This window comes from Pogoniulus pusillus, chromosome 30, assembly GCF_015220805.1.
Source record: "Pogoniulus pusillus isolate bPogPus1 chromosome 30, bPogPus1.pri, whole genome shotgun sequence".
NCBI lineage: Eukaryota > Metazoa > Chordata > Aves > Piciformes > Lybiidae > Pogoniulus > Pogoniulus pusillus.
The window spans coordinates 11,686,760-11,712,251 of record NC_087293.1 but is presented as its reverse complement, the minus strand read 5'-3'; the positions used below and the strand labels follow the sequence as shown (position 1 = coordinate 11,712,251).

Genomic DNA, 25,492 nt, shown 5'->3' with positions numbered 1-25,492 from the left:
CACCATCCATGTCCCTCCCCAGCACCCACACACTCCACCAGCCCACATCCCCCCCCAGCACCCACACACACCACCAGCCCACATCCCCCCCCAGCACCCACACACACCACCAGCCCACATCCCCCTGCACCCACACACACCACCAGCCCACATCCCCCCAGCACCCACCCACTCCACCAGCCCACATCCCCCCAGCACCCACCCACTCCACCAGCCCACATCCCCCCAGCACCCACCCACTCCACCAGCCCACATCCCCCCAGCACCCACCCACTCCACCAGCCCACATCCCCCCAGCACCCACCCACTCCACCAGCCCACATCCCCCCCAGCACCCACCCACTCCACCAGCCCACATCCCCCCCAGCACCCACACACACCACCAGCCCACATCCCCCCAGCACCCACACACTCCACCAGCCCACATCCCCCCAGCACCCACACACTCCACCAGCCCACGTCCCCCCAGCACCCACAGCCACAAGTAGCCTGTTAGGTTACTCCTGCAGTACAATGAAGGAGCAGTAGGGACTAAACAGCCCCAGAGGTGTGTCCTGCTTTGGGTCTTTCTGCCTCTCCAAGGGGCAGTTTCAGTGCCCTATGACCCAGCCCCATGTGCCCATGCACTGCACACTGCAGGAGCTGCCAACACCAGGAGCTGACTCCAGCCTCAGTGAGAGCAGCAGAGCTGTGTCAGAAGGTGCAGTCTGTATCTCAGACAGCTCTCAGCTGTGCACAGGCTGGTTGAACTCCCACATTTGCTTCCCTCTGAACAGTTACCTGCACTCTCCTCTCAGTAGGAACACCCTGGCAGTACTTCCTTACGAGGTTCCTCATGCACATATCCTGTAGCATCTCAGATACCTACATCAGAAACAGGAAAGGGGGGGGAAAGAAAAGGTAGTTAAGTGGTGCCACCAGTCCTGACAAGTTCCAACTACTGACCTGGTGTAACCTGCTATTAAACACCCAGTTACAACCCATCTGAGCTCCACCAGCCCACAGGCCCACCTAGAAATAGCTTTGCTGCCAGAGAACCCCAGAACCCCAGCATGGGGGTGGCTGGAAGGGAGCTCTGGAGATCAGCCAGTCTAACTCCCTGCTCAAGCAGGGGCACCCACAGCAGCTGGCACAGGATCACAATGGCCAGGGGAGTTTGGAAGCTCTGCAGAGAAGGAGACTCCACAACCTCTCTGGGCAGCCTGCCCCAGGCCTCCAGCAGCCTCACACTAACCCAGTTTCTCCTCCTGTTCAGATGGAGCCTCCTGGGCTCTGCTTTGTGCCTGTCCCTGGGCACCACTGACAAGAGTCTGACCCCATCCTCTTGCTCCCCACAGGTACTTTAGCTCCTGCTGAGCATCCCCTCTGGGGCTGCTCTTCTGCAGGCTCAGCAGCCCCAGGGCTCTCAGCCTTTCCTCCTCACAGCTCCAGGCCCCTCAGCATCTTTAGAGCCTTTATTGGACTCTCTCCAGTAGTTCCCTTCTCTGCTGACCCAAGGAGCCCAAACTGGGCACAGAAGTGGCCTCAGCTGTCCAATTCAGACAGTGAGGCCACCCATCCTACCACAGCCCAAACAAGATGCCAGGCTGCAGGTCTGTCTGAGCTGCAAGCTTCAGACCCCCTGGGATTAAATTTGCCTCTTGAGGGGCTCAGGAGCTCACTGTGCTGTCAGTGCATCTCCTTTTCCATTGCTTGACAAAGCAGCATGGGGATCCCTCCTTTCCCTTGGAAACAAACACCACCATTCCTCCCACTCCATCCTCCTCCTGATCTCCCAGGGATCTGCCATCATGCTTGGAGAGAGGACAAACCAGGAGGAGGTCATTGCTCTTCTCCTACATTGAATGTGCACACAGGTGCCCACAGCACAGAAGCCATCTGCACTTGTAGCAACCCTCACCTCTTCCAGGATGGAAGGAGGCTGGAGCCAGCTCTTGTCCAGGACATTTTTGGGAAGGTGGTCTCTGAGCTTCATCAGGTAGGTGTACTGCACAAGCCTCACAAATTCAGCGTTCTCTGGGCAGAGAGGCTTCTTCCTGTTGATGAAGCCCTTGATGAACCTACAGAACACACCCAAAGCACAACTCAGGTCACCTCCAGAAATCCCAGAATCAGGCAGGGTTGGAAGGGACCACAAGGATCAGCCAGTTCCAACCCCCCTGCATGGGCAGGAACACCCTACCCTAGAGCAGGCTGCACACAGCCTCATCCAGCCTGCCCTTAAACACCTCCAGGGATGAGGCTTCCACCACCTCCCTAGGCAACCCCTTCCAGCATCTCACTACCTTTGTGCTGAAGAACTTCTTCCTAACATCCAATCTGAATCTACCCATTTCCAGCTCTGTTCCATTCCCCCCATGCCTATCACTACCTGACAGCCTAAAAAAGTCCCTCCTCATCTTTCAATGGAGATGAAGGTCACAGAAGGCACCCAACAGGCTGGAAGACCACAAATGCTACTCAGCTACACTGTCACCTGTGGAGCTGCAGGATGTTCCAAACACTGCCAACCTGCAGTGTTGTGGGGTTGGAAAGCAAGGTCAGCTCTACTTCAGGTGCAGTACTCCAGAGCTAGGTTTGAGGGAGTGGAGCTGGAGGAACATGGGGCCACAAGTGAAGAGAATCACAGCAGCACTCAGTTTGGAAAAGCCCCTCAGGCTCACCAAGTCCAACCCACATGCCTACTCTGCAAGGCTCACCCTAAACCATGTCATAGAATCCATCAGGTTGGAAGAGAGCTCCAAGCTCACCCAGCCCAACCTAGCACCCAGCCCTATCCAATCAACCAGACCATGGCACTAAGTGCCTCATCCAGGCTTTGCCTGAACACCTCCAGGGATGGTGATTCCACCACCTCCCTGGGCAGCCCATTCCAGTGCCAATCACCCTCTCAAGCACCTCATGTCTCATGTCCCCAAGCACCACATCCAAAATGACTTCTAAACACATCCAGGGTTGGTGACCCCCTGGAGGCTGGATGAGGCGCTTGGTGCCACGGTTTAGTTAATTAGAAGGGTAAGGTGATAGGTTGGACTCAATGATCTTAGAGGTCTTCTCCAACCTGGTTAATTCTGATTGCACCACCTCTCTGGGCAGTTCCTTCCCACACCTGACCACTCTTACTGGGAAAAAAAGCCATTTCCTGAAGTCCAGCCTAAACCCATCCACTGGCAACTTAAATGGACAGGCACACAGAGGACTGGATGTCCCTTGGCTCAATATGAGCTAAGCAGAAGCTGGTGGGGGTTAGAGGTAAAAGCCACTTCTGATCAGTGCTGTCTGGCCACCATCCTCCTAACTACTAGGACAGCTCAGAACTGAGTGTGAAGGAGATCATTTTGACACACTGCACTCTCAGTACTCTGGACTTATTGTTCAGAAGCCATCACCAAGCTGTGACCCATCACCCACAGCCCTTCCCATGACCACCAGGCAGTGATAGTTACTTCCTGATTATCTGAACTGCCCATGTCCTCTTCTTGGCTGCCTTCCGTGCCAGAACTCCTCTCCAACAAGCCTCCAGCTTGATAGCTGCAAGAGTTAATCAGGTCCTTCTGTTAGTATCAGAAGTCCTGGGCCATGTTACCCTTTAAAGTCACACAGAAGAAACACAGAATCAAGCAGTCTGGAAGAGATCTCCAAGCTCAGCCAGCCCAACCTAGCACCCAGCCCTGGCCAATCAACCAGACCATGGCACTAAGTGCCCCAGCCAGTCCCTTCTGGAACACCTGCAGGGATGGTGACTCCACCACCTCCCTGGGCAGCCCATTCCAATGCCAATCACTCTCTCTGACAACAACTTCCTCCTGACATCCAGCCTGAACCTCCCCTGGCACAGCTTGAGACTGTCCCCCCTTCTTCTGTTGCTGGCTGCCTGGCAGAAGAGCCCAACCCCACCTGGCTACAGCCTCCCTTCAGGGAGCTGCAGACAGCAATGAGCTCTGCCCTGAGCCTCCTCTGCTGCAGGCTGCACACCCCCAGCTCCCTCAGCCTCTCCTCACAGGGCTGTGCTCCAGGCCCCTCCCCAGCCTTAGCTGCCCTTCTCTGGACACCCCCAAAAGCACAGCACAGGATGCTGCTGCCACTGCACATTGCTGCTCCATTAGCTGGGTGACACCAGGAGCAGCACATGGTGCGAGCAGCTCTGCAGAGCCCTCTGAGTGCTCCTCACAGCTCTCACCTGCACCTGACTCCATCGCCCCCAGCCCTGCAGGGACGCTGCAAGTGTTATCTGCAGCAAGGTGGATTTGTGACCTCCCAAAGCCACTGAGAAGTGACCTCCCCGAGCCACAGCTGCTGCTGGAAAGCATGGCCCCAAGAAGAGAATCCTCAGTTCCAGAGCCCATACCTGCATTTCTCTTCTTCTTGTACTCCCTTTTCACAAGGCGTCCTTTGTACTTGGCCTGGAGTCTTGAAACTGGGGAAGAGAGCAGAGACATTGCTGGAACCTACAGGATCACAGCACTCCTGGAGCCACAGACTGGGTTGGGTTGGAAAGGACCTTAAAGATCACCTAGCTCCAACCCCCTTCCATCAGTCCAAGCTGCTCAAAGCCTCGTCCAACCTGCCTTTAAACACTTCCAGGCTTGAAGCCCCCACAGCTTCTCTGGGAAAGCTCTGCCAGTGCCTCACTGCTCCCATGGAGAAGAATTTCTTCCCAATGTCCAATCTAAATCCAGCTTCTTCCAGTCTGAAGCCATCACCCCTTGTCCTGTCACTACGTTCCTTTGGAAAAGGTCCCTCTGCAGCTCTCCTCTAGCCCCACAGCAACCAGACACCATCTGCCAAGGCACAGGAGGGTCTGCAGAGCCATGGAGGAGCAAAAGTACCAAGAGGACCAGAAGTAGGCTGTGTAGATAAACATGCCCTTGGGCATCATTTATGCTTTTCAAACAGGTCCCAACAGGCATCACTAGGATGAGATGAGTGGCATGCCAAGCCCAAAGGAAAGGTCCTTAAGTACATCCAGACATGGACCAACAGTTGCTCTAAAAGCAGACAGGTGTCCAGGAACCAAGCAATACAATCACGGCACAAAGCTGTTCCCTGGACTCTCCAGGAGCCGTACAGATCAGAGGTCTCAGCTCTCACCACAGTGCATCTGCTGCACAAACCTGGAGCCCAGAAATCCACCCAGGCTGCTTCTCACTCTCTCTATAGACAAAGGGAAGGGGAACCATACCCAGCAGGTACTTCCTGAGTTCAAAAGCATCTTCCGTGGCAAACAGAGTCTTTGGGAAGCGGATGAATATCTTGGTCCTGAAACAGAGACCACAACCAGCTTATTTCCATCAGCTCAGCTGCCCTAACCAGGCTCAGAGCTCTCCAGCTAAGCTGTAGAGATGACAAGTTACATCTCCCTCCATAGCTACTCTCCATCTGCCTGTGTGGCCTGCCCTGAGTGGCTGCAAAGGGTGAAGGGAGAGGGAAGTAAACAACCCTGTGAGCTACTGCACAAGCTCAGTGTCAGCCTGGAAGGTGCAACGTGGAGATCTCTGCCTTCACCCAACTTGTAATTCCCAGTGCTGGGATCTCAGGGTGAGCAGTGAAACAGGTTTCCTTGCTTTAGCTACCAGCCTAGGCATGAATTCAGGGATTTTAGAATCGTAGAATCAGTCAGGGTTGGAAGGGACCACAAGGATCATCTAGTTCCAACCCCCCTGCCATGGGCAGGGACACCCTACCCTAGAGCAGGGTTATCAGATTTTGGTAGCCACAGGTTGATGATGCCAACAGAAGGCCCTGATTTGCCCCATGCCTTGGGAGAGAAGACAAAGTTGTGCTTCAGGAGTGGTTGCAAAAGGCAATTAAGAGTAGAACTCAAACCTGAGGCAGTCAAGTTGCCTCTGGCTGCCCAAGCAAGCAGGGACACCTGGAGCTGAAGCAAGGTGGGGCTCATCTCCCCTAACCCAGAGATGGAAGAAACTGTGCTGGACTCAAGCTTCCAAGGAAGCAAGAAGGTAACAAAATTAAAAGGTAATCCACCAGGCTGGGATCTGTATCTGGCTCCTTGCCCCCGTGCAGTGTATGCCTTCAGGGTGAGGTTACTGCGGTCACGAACCACAAGCTGTCAGTCTGGCAGAGCCAGAGAGGTCTGTCCAGTTCACCATGGTCAAACAAGAGCCAAGCTGAAGAGATCTGCTCACACTCCTAGATCTTGGTGGCTTGCAGTCAGGACAGAGGACCAAATCAGCCCCATGCAGCCAAGCAGAGAAAGCAAACTTACCTTCCTAACTTGTATTCCTCAGGCTTGTAACCAAGGTGCTTAATGAGCTTCTCCACACCCTCAGCTGCTGGCCCATTCCAATGTGGCCAAGTAGCTGGGCAGAGGGATTTATACCTGAAAGATCAGCAAGACATCACCACAAATGAGTTGCTGTCTGAGGAACCACTTCCTGACCATCTCCCCTGCAGATCCTCATTGCTTTAGTGAAGGCAGATGCCAAAGCAGATCAAAGCGGAGAGAGACAAGACACACGCAAAGGTTCTCTCTGGTGCAGAAGCTGCTCTGCTGACACCAACACATCTTCCATCACTGGAATCTGACATGCAAACACACCTTGCTCTCAAGTGCTCGTGGGAGGGCAGGTTCAGCTGGCTGGAGGGCAGAACACCTCTGCTTACCTCTGCAGGAAGATCTCATACTTGCGCCGGTACGCGAAGCCAGCTCGCCTCACCCTCAAGTGCTCCATCAGGCCCAGGTACTTCACCTGGTGTCGGATCAGAAAGTCATCAAACCTTCCTGGAAGGAGAGAGCACACACACAGAGTCACAGGCAGACACTGCCTGTGGAAGCTCACTGGCTTCTTCATGGATCAGGATGGGTAAAGGAAGGCATCAAAACCAAAATGTGTGCTTGTAAAAGGCTAGAAAAGAAGAGGATGAAGCAAAGGAAAGGAGACTCGGTAGCTCTGAGTGAAAAAAGGATTCCAGAAGAAGTGAACAGTAGGTGTGTAGGTAGTTTACCCTATACACATGAGACAAAAGATTGCCCTGTGTTTAGTATTAATCATAATGAACCAAGGAGACTTGAAGTTTCACATCTATAACAGGGGAACTCCTGGCTGTGAAGAAGAAAGGGTAATTTTCTATGCTGCACAACTGTTCTGTGCTCTAGAGGAGTTGCAAGAGGAGAGAACTGCATCAGCAGAAGTGTGGCCAGCAGGTTGAGGGAGGGGATTCTCCTCCTCTACTTCCCTCTGGTGAGACCCCACCTGGAGTACTGCATCCAGCTCTGGAGCCCCTGGGACAAGAGGGATGTGGAGATGCTGGAGTGTGTCCAGAGCAGGGCCAGGAGAGTGCTCAGAGGGCTGCAGCAGCTTTGCTGTGAGCACAGAGTGAAAGAGTTGGGGCTGTGCAGTCTGGAGCAGAGGAGGCTCCCAGGTGACCTTCTTGTGGCCTTCCAGGATCTGAAGTGGGCTACAAAAAAACTGAGAAGGGACTTTTTAGGCTGTCAGGGAGTGACAGGAGTGGGGGGAATGGAGCAAAGCTGGAGGTGGGGAGATTCAGACTGGAGGTGAGGAGGAAGTTGTTGAGCATGAGAGTGGTGAGAGGCTGGAATGGGTTGCCCAGGGAGGTGGCTGAGGCCCCATGGCTGGAGGTGTTTGAGGCCAGGCTGGCTGAGGCTGTGTGCAGCCTGCTCTAGGGTAGGGTTTCCCTGGGCATGGCAGGGGGGTTGGAACTGGCTGCTCCTTGTGATCCCTTCCAAACCTGACTGATTCTATGATTCTAACTTGAGGCTGTGTCCCCTTGTTCTGTTGCTGCTTGCCTGGCAGCAGAGCCCAACCCCACCTGGCTACAGCCTCCCTTCAGGGAGCTGCAGACAGCAATGAGCTCTGCCCTGAGCCTTCTCTTCTGCAGGCTGCACACCCCCAGCTCCCTCAGCCTCTCCTCACAGGGCTGTGCTCCAGTTGTTCAAAAGACACAGAGATGGGGTGCTGGGGGCCATGGTTTAGCACCAGACTTAGAGGAAAGAACAACAGAATGCACTGGGTTGGGGAGGACCTCTACAGGTCCTCCAGTCCAATGCCCCTGCAGTAAGCAGAGACATCCCCAACTACATCAGATTGCTCAGGATTTACACCTGCAAGATCAGCAAGGCATCAACACAAAGGATTGTGGTTGGACTCCATGACCTTAAAGGACCTTTCCCAACCAAAATGTTTCTGTGATCCCACAATTCCCTCTCAGTTCATCCCTTCACTTCAAAGTCTGTCCCTTTGGGGCTGTCCTTTCAGCCCAGTGTCTTACCAGGCTCCTTGAGCTCATTCGGTTTAATACATCGGACGTAAGAAGGCTCCTTGGACATCAGGATTTCTATGAGGCTTGTCAGGCTGTTCTTGAACTGAGTTGCAACCTAAGAGGACACAGAAAGAAGTTCCTCAGTCTTAGAACTCAGGCACTGCAGCAATTGCAAGCAGCTGATTCCTTGCACCCATCCTGGAGCACTGCCCGATGAGGAGAGGCTGAGGGACCTGGGGCTGCTTAGTCTGGAGAAGAGAAGACTGAGAGGGGATTGAATCAATGTTCACAGATATCTAAGGGCTGGGGGCCAGGGGGTGGGTGGGACAGGCTCTGCTCACTGCTCCCTGGGATAGGACAAGGAGCAATGGATGGAAGCTGCAGCACAGGAGGCTCCACCTCAACACAAGGAGGAACTGCTTTACTGTAGAGCACTGGCACAGGCTCCCCAGAGAGGTTGTGGAGTCTCCTTCTCTGGAGACTTTCAAAGCCTATCTGGATGTGTTCTTGTGTGCCCTGAGCTAGATTGTATGGTCCTGCTTTGGCAGGGAGGTTGAACTTGATGATCTCTTTGTGTCCCTTCCAGCCCTTGACATCCTCTGTTCCTAAATCTGCAAGCAAAGGGCTGACAGATGCAGTGGTAGCACCAAACCTGAGAGGCACAGCTCAGTGCTGAGCTACTGAGAGTGCTCAGCAGGAAGAGCTGAACCCCTGCCACGCAGCTGGACATGCAAGGCAGCCCTTCAGAAGCTAACCACCCTTGGTTGGTGGCCACAGGGCTCATTTTAAGTGGATGCATCAATTACAGCATTAAGGTTGTCTCAGCAACAGCACTGCTCAACTACCAAGGAAGCCAGCAGAGGCATAACATCAGCCAGAGAGAGCAATCCACTGAATTCAGGAGTGGGGCCAGTGGTTCTATCAAGACTTGGGAAGTCGAGTTTCACTGATAAGATCCCAGAATGGTAGGGATTGGACATCACTCAGCCTGAGCCCTTTCAGTGTACAGTCAAAGCTGAGACAAAACTCACAGTCTCTGGTCTCCTCCTGTTGTCCAGCTCTGACAGCAGAAAGCACTCTCTGACAATGGCATTTTTAGAGTTGCACAGCACCTGAAACAGAAGGGAAACACTGCCTCAGAGGGGTGCAACTCACACAGACTCACAGAGACATCCAGGTTGGCAAAGCCACTCAGGATCACCAAGTCCAACCTAGAACCCTGCTCTACAAGACTTACTTAAAGTCATATCCCCAAGCACCACATCCAAACCACCCTTAAACACATCCAGGCTGGGTGACTCCACCACCTCCCTGGGCAGCTCATTCCAGTCCCTGACCACTCTCTCCTTGAGAAACATCTTCCTAATGTCCCATCTAAACCTCCCCAGTCTCATCTTGAGGCCATTGTCCCTTGTTCTGCCTCCAATTCCTGTGAGCAGAGCCCAGCAGCCTCTCCACAATGTCCCTTCAGGTAGCTATAGACAGGGATAAAGTCTCCCCTCAGCCTCCTCTTTTTCACACTACCCATCCCCAGCTCCCTCAGCCACTCCTCATCAGATTTATTCCCCAAGCTCTTCCCCAGCTTTATTCCTACTGGGATGGTTCCAAGCTTGAGCAGCACAGCTATGGAGACACCATGCAGGTGCCCAAAGAGGCATTGCCAAGGAGGAAGAGATGTTTGCTACAGAGATAAAAATGAATCTTCTGCAAAGCATCTCTGCTTCAAGCAAGACAACTTAAGAGCCTTTTTGGACATAATCCCAGCATGGTGGCAGTGGCTGGAAGGGACCTCTGGAGATCAGCCAGTCCAATCCCCACCCTGCTCAAGCAGGGGCACCCACAGCAGCTGGCCCAGGATCACAGTGCCCAGGTGGGTTTGGAAGCTCTGCAGAGAAGGAGACTCCACAACCTCTCTGGGCAGCCTGCTCCAGACCTCCAGCAGCCTCATCAAGTTTCTCCTCCTGTTTAGGTGGAAATGTTTTCATTCTTACCTCTTTCAGGTTTCTGTACAAGAGATCATTATTTTTCTCCAGAAACCCTGAAAAAGAACAAAACCAAACAAAAACCAAACACACACCAAAGCAAAGGAGAGGGTTCAGGTCACTAACACAACATTTGCATCCTTGAGTTCACACTGCATGGATTTTTAAGACTTGGAGCTAGTGCTGGCCTCAGAGGGCAGGTGTCAGAATCATTAAGGCTGGGAAATAGCCAAGATCAAGTCCAACCTCCTACCCAACACCACTAAGCCACGTGCCACAGTGCCATGTCCATACACATTCTGAACACCTCCAGGGATGGTGACTCCACCACCTCCCTGAGCAGCCTGTTCCAATGCTTGACCACTCTTGCAGTGAAGAAACTTTTCCTCCTATCCACCCTAAACCTCCCCTGATGCACTCATGTTTCAGACTCTGCAGCAATGGTGTCTTCAGAGGGAAGGTATTTTGTAACTCAGAATCAGCCAGGTTAGGAGAGACCTCCAAGCTCAGCCAGTCCAACCTAGCACCCAGCCCTGCCCAACCAACCAGACCATGGCACTACGTGCCCCAGCCAGGCTTGGCTTCAACACCTCCAGCAACAGCCACTCCACCACCTCCCTGGGCAGCCCATTCCAATGCCAATCACTCTCTCTGCCAACAACTTCCTCCTAACATCCAGCCTAGACCTCCCCTGGCACAACTCCAGACTCTGTCCCCTTCTGCTGCTGCTTGCCTGGCAGCAGAGCCCAACCCCACCTGGCTACAGCCTCCCTTCAGGCAGTTGTAGACAGCAATGAGCTCTGCCCTGAGCCTCCTCTGCTGCAGGCTGCACACCCCCAGCTCCCTCAGCCTCTCCTCTCAGGGCTCTGCTCCAGGCCCCTCACAGCTTTGTCGCCCTTCTCTGGACACCTTCCAGCACCTCAACATCTCTCTTGAATGGAGGAGCCCAGAACTGGACACAGCACTCCAGGGGTGGCCTGAGCAGTGCTGAGCACAGGGGCAGAAGAACCTCCCTTGTCCTGCTGCCCACACTGCTCCTGATCCAGGCCAGGATGCCATTGGCTCTGCTGCCCACTTGGGCACACTGCTGCCTCATCTTCAGCTACTCTCCACCAGTACTATCTACCCACATCCCTCTCTGCCTGGCTGCTCTCCAGCCACTCTGTCCCCAGCCTGTAGCACTCCATCTTCAGGTCAGGTTCACTTCAGGACACGGTTTAACGGCCACGGCAGTGTTGGGCTGATGGTTGGACTCAATTACCTTAGAGGTCTTTCCCAAGCCAAACAATTCCATGGTTGCATTGTCTGCCACGTTGGCTTAGCAGCTGAAAGGTCACTTGTAGGCTGGTGCTTAGGTCACACTCACCAACAGCACTGTAAGTGACTTCTCCTGCGTAGTGAAGGAGGCGGAAATCCACCCAGTCAATCGACTTCCTTGTCTTCTGGTCTGCAAGCTTGCGACTGCAGGGGCAACAGAAACCACCACCAAGAGAAGAAACAACAGCAAATAGGTTTCCCCAGCTGGCAGAAAGTCACCTGCACAAAACACAGCTGTAGAAGAGCTGGGAGCCTAAGTTCTACCAGCATGGGTCTGACTACGCGGCTGCAGCCCATGGAGAGTCTGCCCATTCTGAGGAGCTGACAGCAAAACTCAGTGCTGGAAGACAGCAACCAGAAACTCCTCAAGGTATCTAAGAGCACCCACTGCCACCAATCACCCTTTCCACAGGTGTCAATCTTTCTTTCTATAGTATAGATTTCAACAGGAGCTCTTCAAACAAGAGCAGAGCAGATTTAGACTGGACGTTAGGAGCTGACTCTTTACCTGCAACAGGCTGCCCAGGGAGGTGGCTGGAGCCCCATCCCTGGAGGTGTTCAGTGTGAGGCTTAACAGGGCTCTGAGCAACCTGATCTAGTTGAGGATGTCCCTGCTGACTGCAGAGGGGGTTGGACTGGAAGGCATTGCTCCTTGTCCTATCCCAGGGAGCAGTGAGCAGAGCCTGTCCCCCCACTCCTGGCACCCCTCACATAGTTATAAATGTTTATCAAATCCCCTCTCAGTCTTCTCTTCTCCAGACTAAGCAGCCCCAGGTCCCTCAGCCTCTCCTCATCAGCCATGCCCTCCAGTCCCCTCATCACCCTCATGACCCTCTGCTGGACCCTCTCCAGCAGGTCCCTATCCCTCTTCAACTGGGGAGCCCAAAACTGAGCACAGTATTCAAGAGGAGGTCTCAGCAGGGCAGAGTAGAGGGGGAGGAGAACCTCCCTTCATCTGCTGGACACACTCCTCCTAATACACCCCAGGATCCCATTGGCCTTCTTGGCCACAAGGGCACATTGCTGTGCCATGGGTACCTTGTTAGCCACCAGGACCCCCAGGTCCCTCTCCACAGGGCTGCTTTCCAGCAGTCACCTCCCAGCCTGGACTGGTGCAGTTTGTTACTCCTCCCCAGATGCAGGACTCTGCACTTGTCCTTGTTGAACCTCGTCTGGTTCCTCTGTGCCCAGCTCTGTCTGTCCAGGTCTCTCTGGATGGCAGCACAGCCTGCAGCTGTCTCAGCCAAGCCTCCCAGCTTGGTGTTGTCAGTAAACTTGCTGAGCAGACTCTGTCTGTCTGTGCCCTCAGCACTGTCACTGATGATGTTGACCAGGACTGGCCCCAGCACTGATCCCTGGAGGACACCACTAGTCACAGCTCTCCAGCTGGCCCTGGCACCATTGATCACCACCCTCTGAACTCTATCTTGCAACCAGTTCCTAACCCATCTCACTGCCTGCTCTTCCATCCCACACTTCCTCAGCTTGCTCACTAAAATGTCATGGGAGACAGTGTCATAGAATCATAGAATCAACCAGGTTGGAAGAGACCTCCAAGATCATCCAGTCCAACCTAGCACCCAGCCCTATCCAATCAACTAGACCATGGCACTAAGTGCCTCCTTGCTAAGGTTTTTTTCCCCCTAAGATGTTTTGCCCTAGAACAACCCAGCCTCTAAAAATAAGAGAGAGAATTAAAAGTCTCAAAAATAGAAGGAAAAAAACCAACCCAGAAACCAAGGACTTCTTGGGGGGAGGATAAAAATAGAAGTGGGGGGGGGGGGGAAAAGAGCAACCTAACAGTTGAAGTTTCAGCTTTGTCAGCAGGCACTACCAGCAGAGCTGTGTCACAACAGCACATTAGCACATCAAAATTTCCTTCCAAGAGCAGGGCTCATTTAAGTAGCTCCAGCACTTCTATTTCGAGCTTGTCATCAGGCAGAGCAGGATTAAGGCACATTTGTGGTGACAAGGAAGCTGGCAACAAATTTTCCACTTGGCTGTGATGAACTTCAGAGCTGTAGAGGTGGTGACAGCTCAGCAGCGTGACTCTGAATTGATGACTTGTCAAAGCCCTTCAGTAGCTTTCTGCTGGGAGCTGCCAGCACAGCCCAGCACCAACCTGTTCATCTGCCCCCAAAACTGAATCTGACAACACTACAGACTGGGTATTAACTGAAGGGCTGCTCCTCTGGGAGATCTGAGCAGAGGCACAATTCTGCCATCTCTGTACCTAAAGCCCACACAGGTCAGGATGGACTTGTCACAGAATGTCAGGGGCTGGAAGGGACCTCCAAAGCTCATCCAGTCCAACCCTCCTGCCACAGCAGGAGCACCTAAACCAGATCACACAGCAACAGGGATTGAAGATCTCCAGAGAGGGAGACTCCACAACCCCCCTGGGCAGCCTGTTCCAGGGCTCTGGCACCCTCACAGGGAAAAAATTCCTCCTTGTGGTTCCATGAAACTTTCTCCACCTCAGCTTCCACCCTTGCCCCTTGTGCTGTCCCTGGGCATCACCCAGCAGAGCCTGGCTCCAGCCTCCTGCCACTCACCTTTACACCTCTATAACCACTGCTGAGCTCACCTCTCAGTCTCCTCCTCTCCAAACAACACAACCTCAACTCCCTCAGGCTCTCCTCACAACAGAGCTGTTCCATTCCCTTCATCATCTTTGTGGCTCTGTGCTGGACTCTCTCAAGCAGTTCCATGTCCCTCTTGAACTGGGAGGCCCAGAACTGGGCACAGTACTCCAGATGCAGCCTCAGCAGGGCAGAGTAGAGAGGCAGGAGAACCTCTCTTGACCAGCCACAGCCCTTCTAATATACCCCAGAATGACATTGGCCCTCCTGGCCCCCAAAGCACATTGCTGGCTCATGCTCAACCTCCCATCAACTAGGACCTTTCCCTCTTTGCTGCCTTCCAACAGGTCAGTCCCCAACCTATCCTGATCCCTGGGGATGTTCTTTTGGTGAACTGTAGAGCTGTTTGGGTTGGGAAAGGCCTCTAACATCAAGTCCAACTGTCAACCCAACACCACCATGGCCACTAAATAGCATCCCAAAGTACCATAGCCACATGTTTCTTGAACACATCCAGGGGTGGTGACTCCAGCTCCCTGGGGAACCTATTCCAACAGCTGAAATATTTCTGTCCCACTCAGAGGCAGGGGCATAGGCTGCTCTGCACAAGGTTTTCAGCTTTCCCTGGGGTCAGTGATGAACAAAGCCACCTATGACTAAAGTCACAGAACCACAGAACTATTGAAGTCAGAGAGACCTTTGAGATCAAGTCACATTGCTCACTCAGAGCTCATAACCCCACCACTAAGCCATCTAACCTCCATGGGCCAAAACCATCAAATCTTTACAAGAACAAGCCCTAATTTTATCATGGAATGAAATCCACAGTTCAGCATCATACCAGTAGAGACAGGAATCCACACCGGCAACACCTCCCCAGTCCCCCAGGTCATGCTCTAGCAGGGCAGCACATTACAACGTTGGGCAGTGGAGGAGCTGCTTGATTTTCTTTGGTACAAAGTAAAAACAGGTCATAGAATCACCCAGGTTGGGAGAGAGCTCCAAGCTCATCCAGTCCAACCTAGCACCCAGCCCTGGCCAATCAACCAGACCACGGCACTAAGTGCCTCAGCCAGGCTTTGCTTCAACATCTCCAGGGATGGCAACTCCACCACCTCCCTGGGCAGCCCATTCCAGTGCCAATCACTCTCTCTGACAACAACTTTCTCCTAGCAGCCAGCCTAGACCTCCCCGGCCTGGACACACTGTGTCCCTTGTTCTGTTGCTGGCTGCCTGGCAGCAGAGCCCAACCCCACCTGGCTACAGCCTCCCTGCAGGCAGCTGCAGCCAGCAATGAGCTCTGCCCTGAGCCTCCTCTGCTGCAGGCTGCACACCCCCAGCTCCCTCAGCCTCTCCTCTCAGGGCTGTGCTCCAGGCCCCTCACAGCTTTGTCGCCCTCCTGTGGACACCTTCCAGTACTGCAACATCTCTCTTGAATTAAGGAAGCCAGAACTGGACACAGCACTCAAGGGGTGGCCTCAGCAGTGCTGAGCACAGGAGCAGAAGAACCTCCCTTGTCCTGCTGCCCACACTGCTCCTGAGCCAGCCCAGGATGCCATTGGCTCTGCTGCCCACCTGGGCACTGCTGCCTCATCTTCAGCTCCTCTCTCCCAGCACCCCCAGCTCCCTCTCTGCCTGGCTGCTCTCAGCCACTCTGTCCCCAGCCTGTAGTGCTGCTTGGAGTTGTTGTGGCCAAAGTGTAGAACCCTGCCCTTGGCCTTGTTCAATCTCATCCCATTGGTCTCTGCCCACCCATCCAGCCTGGCCAGGTCCCTCTGCAGGGCTCTCCCCAGAACTCTGCTGTGGGTAAGAGTTAGGAAGGGTAGAGAGAGTGAATGCATACGTCACAAAGTGGGCATGATCTCCTACTTTCTCTTCCAGCTTTTCCAAGAAGCTCAGATCAGTGGCTTCACCAGGTCGTAAGCACTCCTCATCCTGCAACAACAGACACCAGGTCAAAAACCCTGCTCTGGACAGGCTCCTCCACCCTCACTAACTCAGTACAACCCAAAATGCTTGGCCACCACTTAGGATAAGCCCTAGGCCCCCCACTTGGGATGAGCTCTATTTAATACAAGCAATTTCCTACTTAAATGTAGAGCTTCACTGTTCTGTCTTCAGCAGACCTGTCAAGAGAAGTCAAGGTCAGTCAAACCTGGCAATGCCCTAACTCTTTCTTTATTCTTTCCAGGTCACTTAAAAGTCAGGGAGAAAGTTTACATCATTAAACACCAGAAAGACATCCCATTTCTTCTGCCATCCCTATGAAGGGCACCACAAAGATCTTCTTCAGATCGTTTTTAGGAGCAGTAATAGCTGAAGAGCAAGAGGAGAATCTGCAGCTCAGGAGGAGGAAGGCAGCTCCCAGGTTTCTCTCCTAGCTGATCCCATCTAAAGCACCAAACATGGAGGCTGGCAAGTGAAGAGACAGATGGGATGAGGTGTCCTGGATGTTTGGGTTCAGGAGGCTATGGGGAAGCATTCCTGGTGTTGTGCTGTCTCTTTAACAGTACTTAGACACTTGGGTGCCACTCCTGTTGCTAACTGCAATCACTTAGGTTGCTGCAGGTATAGAATCAACCAGGTTGGAAGAGACTTCCAAGATCATCCAGCCCAACCTATCCCCCAGCCCTAGCCAGTCAACTAGACCATGGCACTAAGTGCCTCATCCAGGTACTTTCCTTCTATGTCTCAGTCTCTTCAAGCAAAGAAATGAAGTGGAGAGAAAGGCATGGGGGGGGGGGGGGGGGGGGGGGCGGCGCTGCCTTTGAGCACTCAGGGTTACTGTGAAAGCAGCACAGCTTCAAAACCCACAGCTCTCCAGCAAGCAGATCTTCTACCTTATTCTTCTGGGTCTTTGCTTCCAAGGTCTGTTTGCATTCTGAATTCTGCAGACTCACCACATCATGAGAAGCAAAAAGCCCAAGAAACAATTATGGACCACCACAGTAGGACACAGGCAGGTGTTCTGATTGAAGTAGCACAAACTCTTGTTCTTACCAGGATGGAGATGATTCCTTTGTGTTTCTCCTCAACCAGGTCACAGATGATCTTGTTGTTGAAATATGGAATTTGTTCCCACTGGAAATAAGGGGGGTGGGGAAAGGGAAAAACAATGAAGAGAGGTTTTAGAACAAAGTATTTTCCTTGTGATGGCCAAGTTCTCTCAAGCCAAGCTCCAGTCCCAGTCAAGATGCCAGTTGTGACCTCAGACCAACCAAGCTGATGGGGAAAGAGTGACAGCCAAGTGACCCACCACCTTGCACTGAAGTCTTCCTACTTCAGCAGCCTAGACCATCCTCTTCACAGAATGGGTTGGAAGGGACCTCCAGAGCTCATCCAGTCCAACCCCCTCTGCAGTCAGCAGGGACATTCTCAACTAGATCAGGTTGTCCAGAGCCCTGCTGAGCCTCACTTTGATTATCTCCAGGAATGGGGCTCCAACCACCTTCCCAAGCAACCTGTTCCAGCATTCCACTCCCCCTCCACATTAATGCAACTCCATCTTCCAGTGCCCAGACAGGTGGAGCTCCCCATTTCTACAGGGACATGCCCACTGCTGACCTGAGCTTTGGGGCACATCCTTCTCCTTTTTCAGATTTAATGGAGGCTGTCCCTTTAGAGGACCTTTGGAGGTCCATTCCAATCCATTCTATGATTCTAGGATGTCAGTTAAATCTAAGCCAAATTACACTGCAGAAGGTTTACAGATCGAGCCCCAGGGCTGCCTTCTACTTCCCACACAAACAATGAAACTTCAAAAAGGAAGACAGAACTCAGGATGTCTTCTTCCTCAGTGATCAGAAGCACACAGAGTGATGGCAGCTCATGGGAGAAAGGGAGAAGGGAAAAATGAGTTACCTCTATTCCTTCCAGTTTATACTCCTCCTGCTCTGCTTTCAAGGTCATCTCAATCAACAGCTGCTGCAGTTTCTCATTGCAGTAATTAATGCAGAACTGCTCAAAGCTTCAGAGTGGTGACATGAGCATTAGTTTCTATATCACAGTTTTACTTCTCCCACTACTTCCAAGCCAAAGAAACCACTTCTCTACAAGCCAAACCCATGCATCCCCCACACACTGCTGTGCCAGCACCTCAAATCCAGGCAAGCATTCCAAGAGGACTTCCACCAAGGGTTTAGCAAACTCAGAGCACTCAGAATTGGAGGTCACCTGTAGCTTGCCTTGCTGGGACAAGAATGCACCCAAGGAGCCACAGAGGACTTCAGCCTTTGCCCCCACCAGCACAAGGACAGATTACCCCAAGGCTCAGGGAGTGTTACCTGTTTGTGTCCAGCACTTCAAACCCATAGATGTCCAACAGGCCAATCACTGTTTTCCGAGTGGAATCCTGTTCAAGACACCAATGTCCTGTAACTGCTGCTTCAGTGATGCTGCTTCCCTGCCTGGTTCATCTTGTTTCCTCCACCCAGGTGTTAAACTTTCTCTTTGAGAGCTTGATATGGCACACCAATGGAGTAACCACCTTAAAGCAGGCAGTGAACTTCTAAACCTCTTTACCCAACCACCCTCCACACCTGACTCAAGAGTCCTCCAGCTGAGTGATGTGAGATGACCACACCTCAGTTGCTGAGCACCTCAGATACAGAACCACAGAACTGCTGGGGCTGGAAGAAACCTCTGACACCACCAAATCCAACTTCTTGCCTGGAATTCCTAATCCCACCACTACTTCTAAGCCACTACCACAAAACCATGCCCCTCAGCATCACATCCACACATCTTTTAAACACCTCCAGGGATGGCAACTCCACCACCACCCCCCTGGGCAGCTCATTCCACTGCCTGAAATACTTAGTGACGAGTGCTGGAGGAGCTTTGCTCAGCATGCTAGGGGCACTCAGTGGCCAGGAGGATGTTAGGTAAGGAACCAACCTTGTTGGCCAGAGAGCTGTTGATTTTGTTGACCAGCCAAGTGAAGGTTCTCCCATAGATGGCCTTTGCTACTGCATCCCGAGCACAGAATGCCAGATCCACGTTCAAGGGGCTTAGGACCTGCAAGTGAAGGTATTCCAGAGATGATCAACAGCACAGCTCATCAGAGCAAGCTCCTTCAAAGCTGCTTCACAATGATGGCTTGGGGAGCCAGCCATGTTGCTGTGTACTACAGTGCAGTGCTCACCAGATCTGACCTTGACTTGACTACAACTCAGACCACAGAAGTGTTGAGGTTGGAACAGAATCATAGAATCAACCAGGATGTGAGAGAGCTCCAAGCTCAGCCAGTCCAACCTAGCACCCAGCCCTGGCCAAGCAACCAGACCATGACACTAAGTGCCCCAGTCAGGCTTGGCTTCAACACCTCCAGGCACAGAGACTCCACCACCTCCCTGGGCAGCCCATTCCAATGCCAATCACTCTCTCTGACAACAACTTCCTAACAACATCCAGCCTAGACCTCCCCTGCCACAACTTGAGACTGTGTCCCCTTCTTCTGTTGCTGCTTGCCTGGCAGCAGAGCCCAACCCCACCTGGCTACAGCCTCCCTTCAGGGAGTTGCAGACAGCAATGAGCTCTGCCCTGAGCCTCCTCTTCTGCAGGCTGCACCCCCCCAGCTCCCTCAGCCTCTCCTCACAGGGCTGTGCTCCAGTCCCCTCCCCAGCCTTGCTGCCCTTCTCTGGACACATTCCAGCAGTTGTAGATGGCAATGAGGTCTCCCCTCAGCCTCCTCCTCTGAAGAGAGCCCCAGGTCCCTCAGCCATTACTTATAAGACTTGTGTTCAAGAGCCCTTTGCCAGCTTGGTTGCCCTTCTCTAGACATGTTCCAGCACCTCCAACTGTTTAACCTGACCTTGAACACCTCCAGGCAGGGGGCATCCACATCCTCCCTGGGCAGCTCCAGAGTCTCAAGCCCCTCACTGGAAGGAATCTCTTCCCAACACAGGACTAACCCCATACCTCTTCAGATCTGGCTTCGATCTTCCGATGGGTGAGAGCTTCCTGTAGAATGGACAGGTGTGCCCCCAGGAGCTGGAGGAAACAAACAGTGGCACTCAGGTCATGGTCAGCAGGAGACTACTGAAATAAATGGCATTTGTGTGATCAGCAGGGCAGGGACCTCTGGAGATCATCCAGTCCCACTCCCCTGCCAGAACACAGTCACCTACAGAAGGTCACAGAGGAACACATGCAGATAGGTCTTGCAAATCTCCAGAGGAGGAGATTCCACAACCTCTCCAGGCAGCCTGCTCTGGGGCTCCAGCACCCTCAAAGCAAAGAAGTCTTTCCTCACGTTGAGGAATTTTCTGAGTTCCAGTTTGCATCCTTTGCTCCTTGTTCTATCAGGACACCCCTGAAAAGAGCCTGGTCCCTTCCTGACACCCACTCTTCACATATCTGTAAACATTGATCCCCTCTCAGGCTGCTCTTCTCCAGGCTGAACAGCCCCAGGCCTCTCAGCCTTTCCCCATCAGACAGATTTTCATGCTCACAGCCTCTGCTGGACACTCTCTCCTATGTTCCTGCCCCTTTGGAACTGGGGAGCCCAGAACTGCACCCAGGACTCCAGGTGTGGTCTCATTAGGCAGCGTACAGAGCAAGGAGAACCTCCCTTGTATCACAGTATCATCAAGGTTGGAAGAGACCTCACAGATCATCAAGTCCAACCCTTTACCACAGAGCTCAAGGCTAGACCATGGCACCAAGTGCCACATCCAGCCTTGCCTTGAACAGCTCCAGGGACAGCGACTCCACCACCTCCCTGGGCAGCCCATTCCAGTGTCCAATGACTCTCTCAGTGAAGAACTGCTGGCCACACTCTTCTTCATCCACCTCAGGATACCATCTGCCTTTTTGGCCATGAGGGCACACTGCTGTCCATGGATAACTTACTGCCCAGCAGTTCATTCCCAGTTACACTCATCTTTGAGTCAGCAGCAGGTAAGGAAGGTTCATAGAATCAACCAGGTTGGAAGAGACCTCCAAGATCATCCAGTCCAACCTATCCCCCAGCCCTATCCAATCAACTAGACCATGGCACCAAGTGCCTCATCCAGGCTTTTCTTGATCACCTCCAGGTACGGTGCCTCCACCACCTCCCCAGGCAGCCCATTCCAATGGGAAATCACTCTAGATGAGAGAGACAAGCAGGGGTGTGCAATTCAAGACAGTGTCACAGAACACATCAGGCTGGAAGGGACCTTTGAAGACCATCTCATCCAACCCATCTGCAGCAAGCAGAAACTGAGTGGCAATCCTCCTGCTTTTGGGAACAGAAGGTTTTGTCCTTGAGAGGAAAACACAGCAAGGCTGAGGCTTTGATTCTGACCCCAATCTCAGCAGAGATACCTTGGAGATCCACTTGATCTGTGTCCCGTCGCGAATGATGGCATGGCCATTGCTGTCTTCTTCAAACTGAATGTTCCCAAGGTGCAGCACACTGGCAACAATTCCAAAGAGATGCTAAAAAGGAGAGATGCACATTTAGGAAGCAGGTTCCTGCAGCTCCAGGGTGTGGTTCTAATCTTGTTTATGCATGTTATACAGACTGCAGCAGCTCTGCTATGAGCACAGGCTACAAGAGTCAGGGCTCCGCAGCCTAGAGAAGAGAAGGCTTGGAGGAGACCTTGGAGTGGCCTTCCAGCATCTGAAGGGGGCTACAGGAAGGCTGGGGAGTGACTATTAACAAGGTCTTGGAACGACAGAAGAAGGGCTAATGGGTTTTAAATGGCAGAGGGGAGACTTAAACCAGATGCTAGGAAAGGGCTCTTCACAGTGAGGGTGGTGAGACACTGGCACAGGTTACCCAGGGAGGTTGTGGAGCACAGAATCACCCAATGTGATCAAAGATCACATTCTGTGGCTCTGTGCTCCACAACCTCCCTGGAGGTGTTCAAAACCAGACTGCATGAGGCCTTGAGCTACCTGTTCTAGTGGGAGGTGTCACTGCCTATGGCAGGGAGTTGAAACTGGCTGAGCTTTGAGGTCCCTTCCAACCTAAACCATTCTATGACTATCACTGGCTAGGCTGGAGGAAGAGGGTGAGCCAGCCAGCCTCACAAAGATGCTCTCACCAGTTGCCATCATGCTGCACCAAAGGACAGAGCTTTCCACCCACTCACTCCCCCAGTTCCACCTAAAAGGAAGGAATTAAGAACTTCTTTCCCAGGAGATTCCATCTGAACAGGAGGAGAAACCTCTTTGGCATGAGGGGCTGGGGGGTCTGGAGCAGGTTGCCCAGAGAGGCTGTGGAGTCTCCTTCTCTGCAGAGCTTCCAAACCCACCTGGCCATTACGACCCTGGGCAAGCTGCTGCGGGTGCCCCTGCTTGAACAGGGCAGGGTTGGACTGGCTGATCTCCAGAGGTCCTTTCCAAGCTCCACCGTGCTGGGATTGTGTGTGAAAAAGACAGCCTGGTCCATTAGCACCTCTCCCAAGAAAGGCTGCTTCCACCATTCCAGTCAGGAGCGTGCTGCTGTCTTTCCTCAAACCCCACTGAAAGGCTCAACCCTTCCTTAAAACCCCCTTAGGGCAGGCTGTGTGTGTGTGGGGAGGTGTCTCAGCCCTTCTCCACACCTACCTCCAGGTCTCTCTCGGTGAAATCAATGATGGAAAAAGCTTTGCGGACTATTTTCCAGTCGTTCTTGTCGTTGATGGAGAACACTTTGGCACATTTACCCTGGACAGCAAAAGAAAGACCAATTAGCACCACTAATCAGCAAAACAGTTTCATTAAGCAGCAGCAGAGTTTACTACTGGGTTGCTACTTTCACTTCCAGTTTCCTCAGCCTGTGTTAGCAAGTTGAATTCCATTACTATAAGCACTATAAGGGTGGGCATCAGGAGGACAGGAGCAGTTTGTCTCCAGTGGTGCCCAGTGACAGGACAAGAGCTAATGGGCACTAACTGGAGTGTTAAGAAGCTCCATGAAGAAATAGTTCTTTAATTCAAGGGTGACCAAGCCCTGGAGCAGGCTGTCCAGAGAGGCTTTAGAGCCTTCTGTGGAAGGATTCCAAACCCACCAGGACATTGCAGGTAAGCTGCTGTGGGTGATGCTGCTTTAGCATAGGATGATTTCTAGAGGTCTCCTGCAACCATTGTGCACCACACAGCAGGTCCTCTCACCAGCCTTGCAGCACAGTAAATATGTGAGGGAAGCTGCATTTGCAGTCTCTGCAGCTCAAGATGTATCACAGTATCATCAGGGTTGGAAGAGACCTCACAGATCATCAAGTCCAACCCTTTAGCACAGAGCTCAAGGCCAGACCATGGCACCAAGTGCCACGTCCAGTCCTGCCTTGAACAGCTCCAGGGACGGCGACTCCACCACCTCCCCGGGCAGCCCATTCCAGTGTCCAATGACTCTCTCAGGGAAGAACTTTCTCCTCACCTCCAGCCTGAATTTCCCCTGGCACAGCCTGAGGCTGTGTCCTCTTGTTCTGGTGCTGGCCACCTGAGAGAAGAGAGCAACCTCCTCCTGGCCACAACCTCCCCTCAGGTAGTTGCAGGCAGCAATAAGGTCACCCCTGAGCCTCCTCTTCTCCAGGCTAACCAATCCCAGCTCCCTCAGCCTCTCCTCGTAGGGCTGTGCTCAAGGCCTCTCCCCAGCCTCGTTGCCCTTCTCTGGACACACTCAAGCATCTCAATGTCCCTCCTAAACTGGGGGGCCCAGAACTGAACACAGCACTCAAGGTGAGGTCTAACCAGTGCAGAGTACAGGGGCAGAATGACCTCCCTGCTCCTGCTGACCACACCATTCCTGATGCAGGCCAGGATGCCACTGGCTCTCTTGGCCACCTGGGCACACTGCTGGCTCATGTGAGCTCCAGGGAGAGAGAGAGCAGCTCTGACTGACCTGGATGAGATAGGAGTACTTCTGGGGGTTGCGCTCCAGCCCGAGGCAGCTGAGAAGTTCCTTTTCTCCACCCTCTAATAACTGGTAGAAAATATGGAAGTTCCTCTCTCCGTGGTTCTGATGGACAACCCGGGATTTCTCTATGAGGTAACTGAGGATGTGCCCTCCCACCGGAGCTCCCTGGCAGAACAAAGCAGTCACATCAACACCAGCAGGCAGAAAGAACTCGCTTGCCAGGGCTGTTCCTCCACACCCAGGAACGAGGAGCAGCAAGTTTCTGCTGTTACTTATCTGCCATCTTGTGTTTAAGAGTTAGCATCCGACACCACAATCTGTATCTAAACAGTTTGTTGCTTTGCCAGCATAACTCCTGGTTAACAACAAGCTGCATAGGCTTTCTGCTGGGTTTTGGCAGTAACCCCAGCAGCAGCAGTCACTCTACTCACAACATGCAACTCCCACAAGAAAAGGGGCAGAAATCTGCAGTGTGAGCCTTCATCCATGCTATGCTGCCTGAGAAGCAGCCAAGAGGTTCACTGGTGCAGCAGTGGAAAGCTTCTCACCTTAAAGTCAAACTGGATGTCCATGTACTTCCCAAATCTACTGGAGTTGTCATTACGCAGGGTCTTTGCATTCCCAAAAGCCTAGGGATGAGCAGAGAAGAGTCAGGGCACTCCTCCTACAGCCACAGGATTGTTGTGGTTGGAATCATGGACTTGTTTCAGTTGGGAAAGACCTCCAAGATCATGGGAGTCCAAGCTAAGACCACCACGAGGACATTCTTCACAGAGAGAGTGATTGGCATTGGAATGGGCTGCCCAGGGAGGTGGTGGAGTCACCGTCCCTGGAGGTGCTAAAGCCAAGCCTGGATGGGACACTTAGTGCCGTGGTCTGGTTGATTGGATAGGGCTGGGTGATCTTGCAGGTCTCTTCCAACCTGATTGATTCTGTGATTCTATGACCTGCCAACTTCCACTAAAAAAGATTTGCTGCATCCCACTACTGAATTTAGTGGGATTAAATAAATACAAATCACTTAGGTTGGAGAAGACCTTTTAGATCAGAGCTCAGCCACTAACCAAAAATGCCAAGCCTGGTGCTAAACTCTTTCAGAGCAGAGCCCAACCACCAATCCAATACTGCCAAGCCTGGTGCTAAACTCTTTCAGAGCAGAGCCCAACCACCAATCCAATACTGCCAAGCCTGGTGCTAAACTCTTTCAGAGCAGAGCCCAACCACCAATCCAATACTGCCAAGCCTGGTGCTAAACCCTTCTGAATCCCCTTTCTGGCTCTGCTGGCCACACTCCTTTTGATGAAGCTCAGGGCTTCATTTCATTTGCCTTCTGGGCTGCAAGCTCACACTGACTGCTCATGTCCAGCTTCTTGTCCACCAGCACCCCCAAGCCCCTTTCCACAGGGCTGCTCTCTAACACCTCCTCCCCCCCAGCCTGTACCAATAGTGAGAATTGTTCTGCCCCAGGTGCAGGACCCTGCACTTGCTCTTGTTGAACTTCATGAGGTTCACCTGGGCCCACCTCTCCAGCCTGTCCAGGTC

The 25,492-nt window shown here is 52.8% G+C and overlaps 1 protein-coding gene across 3 annotated transcripts in view; it reads right to left on the bottom strand.

Annotated features, from left to right (window-relative positions):
• MYO1H (myosin IH) overlaps positions 1–25,492 on the bottom strand; it is a 49,961-nt gene that overhangs the window by 8,566 nt on the left and 15,903 nt on the right. For 2 of the 3 annotated variants that reach the window (XM_064168525.1, XM_064168524.1), the window contains exons 5-25: positions 24,499–24,579; positions 23,936–24,115; positions 22,661–22,759; positions 21,431–21,544; positions 20,042–20,113; positions 19,019–19,138; positions 18,406–18,473; positions 17,984–18,089; positions 17,123–17,203; positions 15,966–16,057; positions 11,590–11,684; positions 10,233–10,279; positions 9,273–9,353; positions 8,251–8,356; positions 6,625–6,742; positions 6,227–6,340; positions 5,183–5,259; positions 4,349–4,417; positions 3,447–3,531; positions 1,901–2,060; positions 781–864 (exon numbers count right to left, since the gene is read on the bottom strand). In XM_064168525.1, the coding sequence (XP_064024595.1) occupies positions 781–864; positions 1,901–2,060; positions 3,447–3,531; positions 4,349–4,417; positions 5,183–5,259; positions 6,227–6,340; positions 6,625–6,742; positions 8,251–8,356; positions 9,273–9,353; positions 10,233–10,279; positions 11,590–11,684; positions 15,966–16,057; positions 17,123–17,203; positions 17,984–18,089; positions 18,406–18,473; positions 19,019–19,138; positions 20,042–20,113; positions 21,431–21,544; positions 22,661–22,759; positions 23,936–24,115; positions 24,499–24,579 (2,049 nt within the window). The remainder of the gene's footprint in view (positions 1–780; positions 865–1,900; positions 2,061–3,446; positions 3,532–4,348; positions 4,418–5,182; positions 5,260–6,226; positions 6,341–6,624; positions 6,743–8,250; positions 8,357–9,272; positions 9,354–10,232; positions 10,280–11,589; positions 11,685–15,965; positions 16,058–17,122; positions 17,204–17,983; positions 18,090–18,405; positions 18,474–19,018; positions 19,139–20,041; positions 20,114–21,430; positions 21,545–22,660; positions 22,760–23,935; positions 24,116–24,498; positions 24,580–25,492) is intronic. The other variant, XM_064168523.1, reaches the window with a different exon arrangement.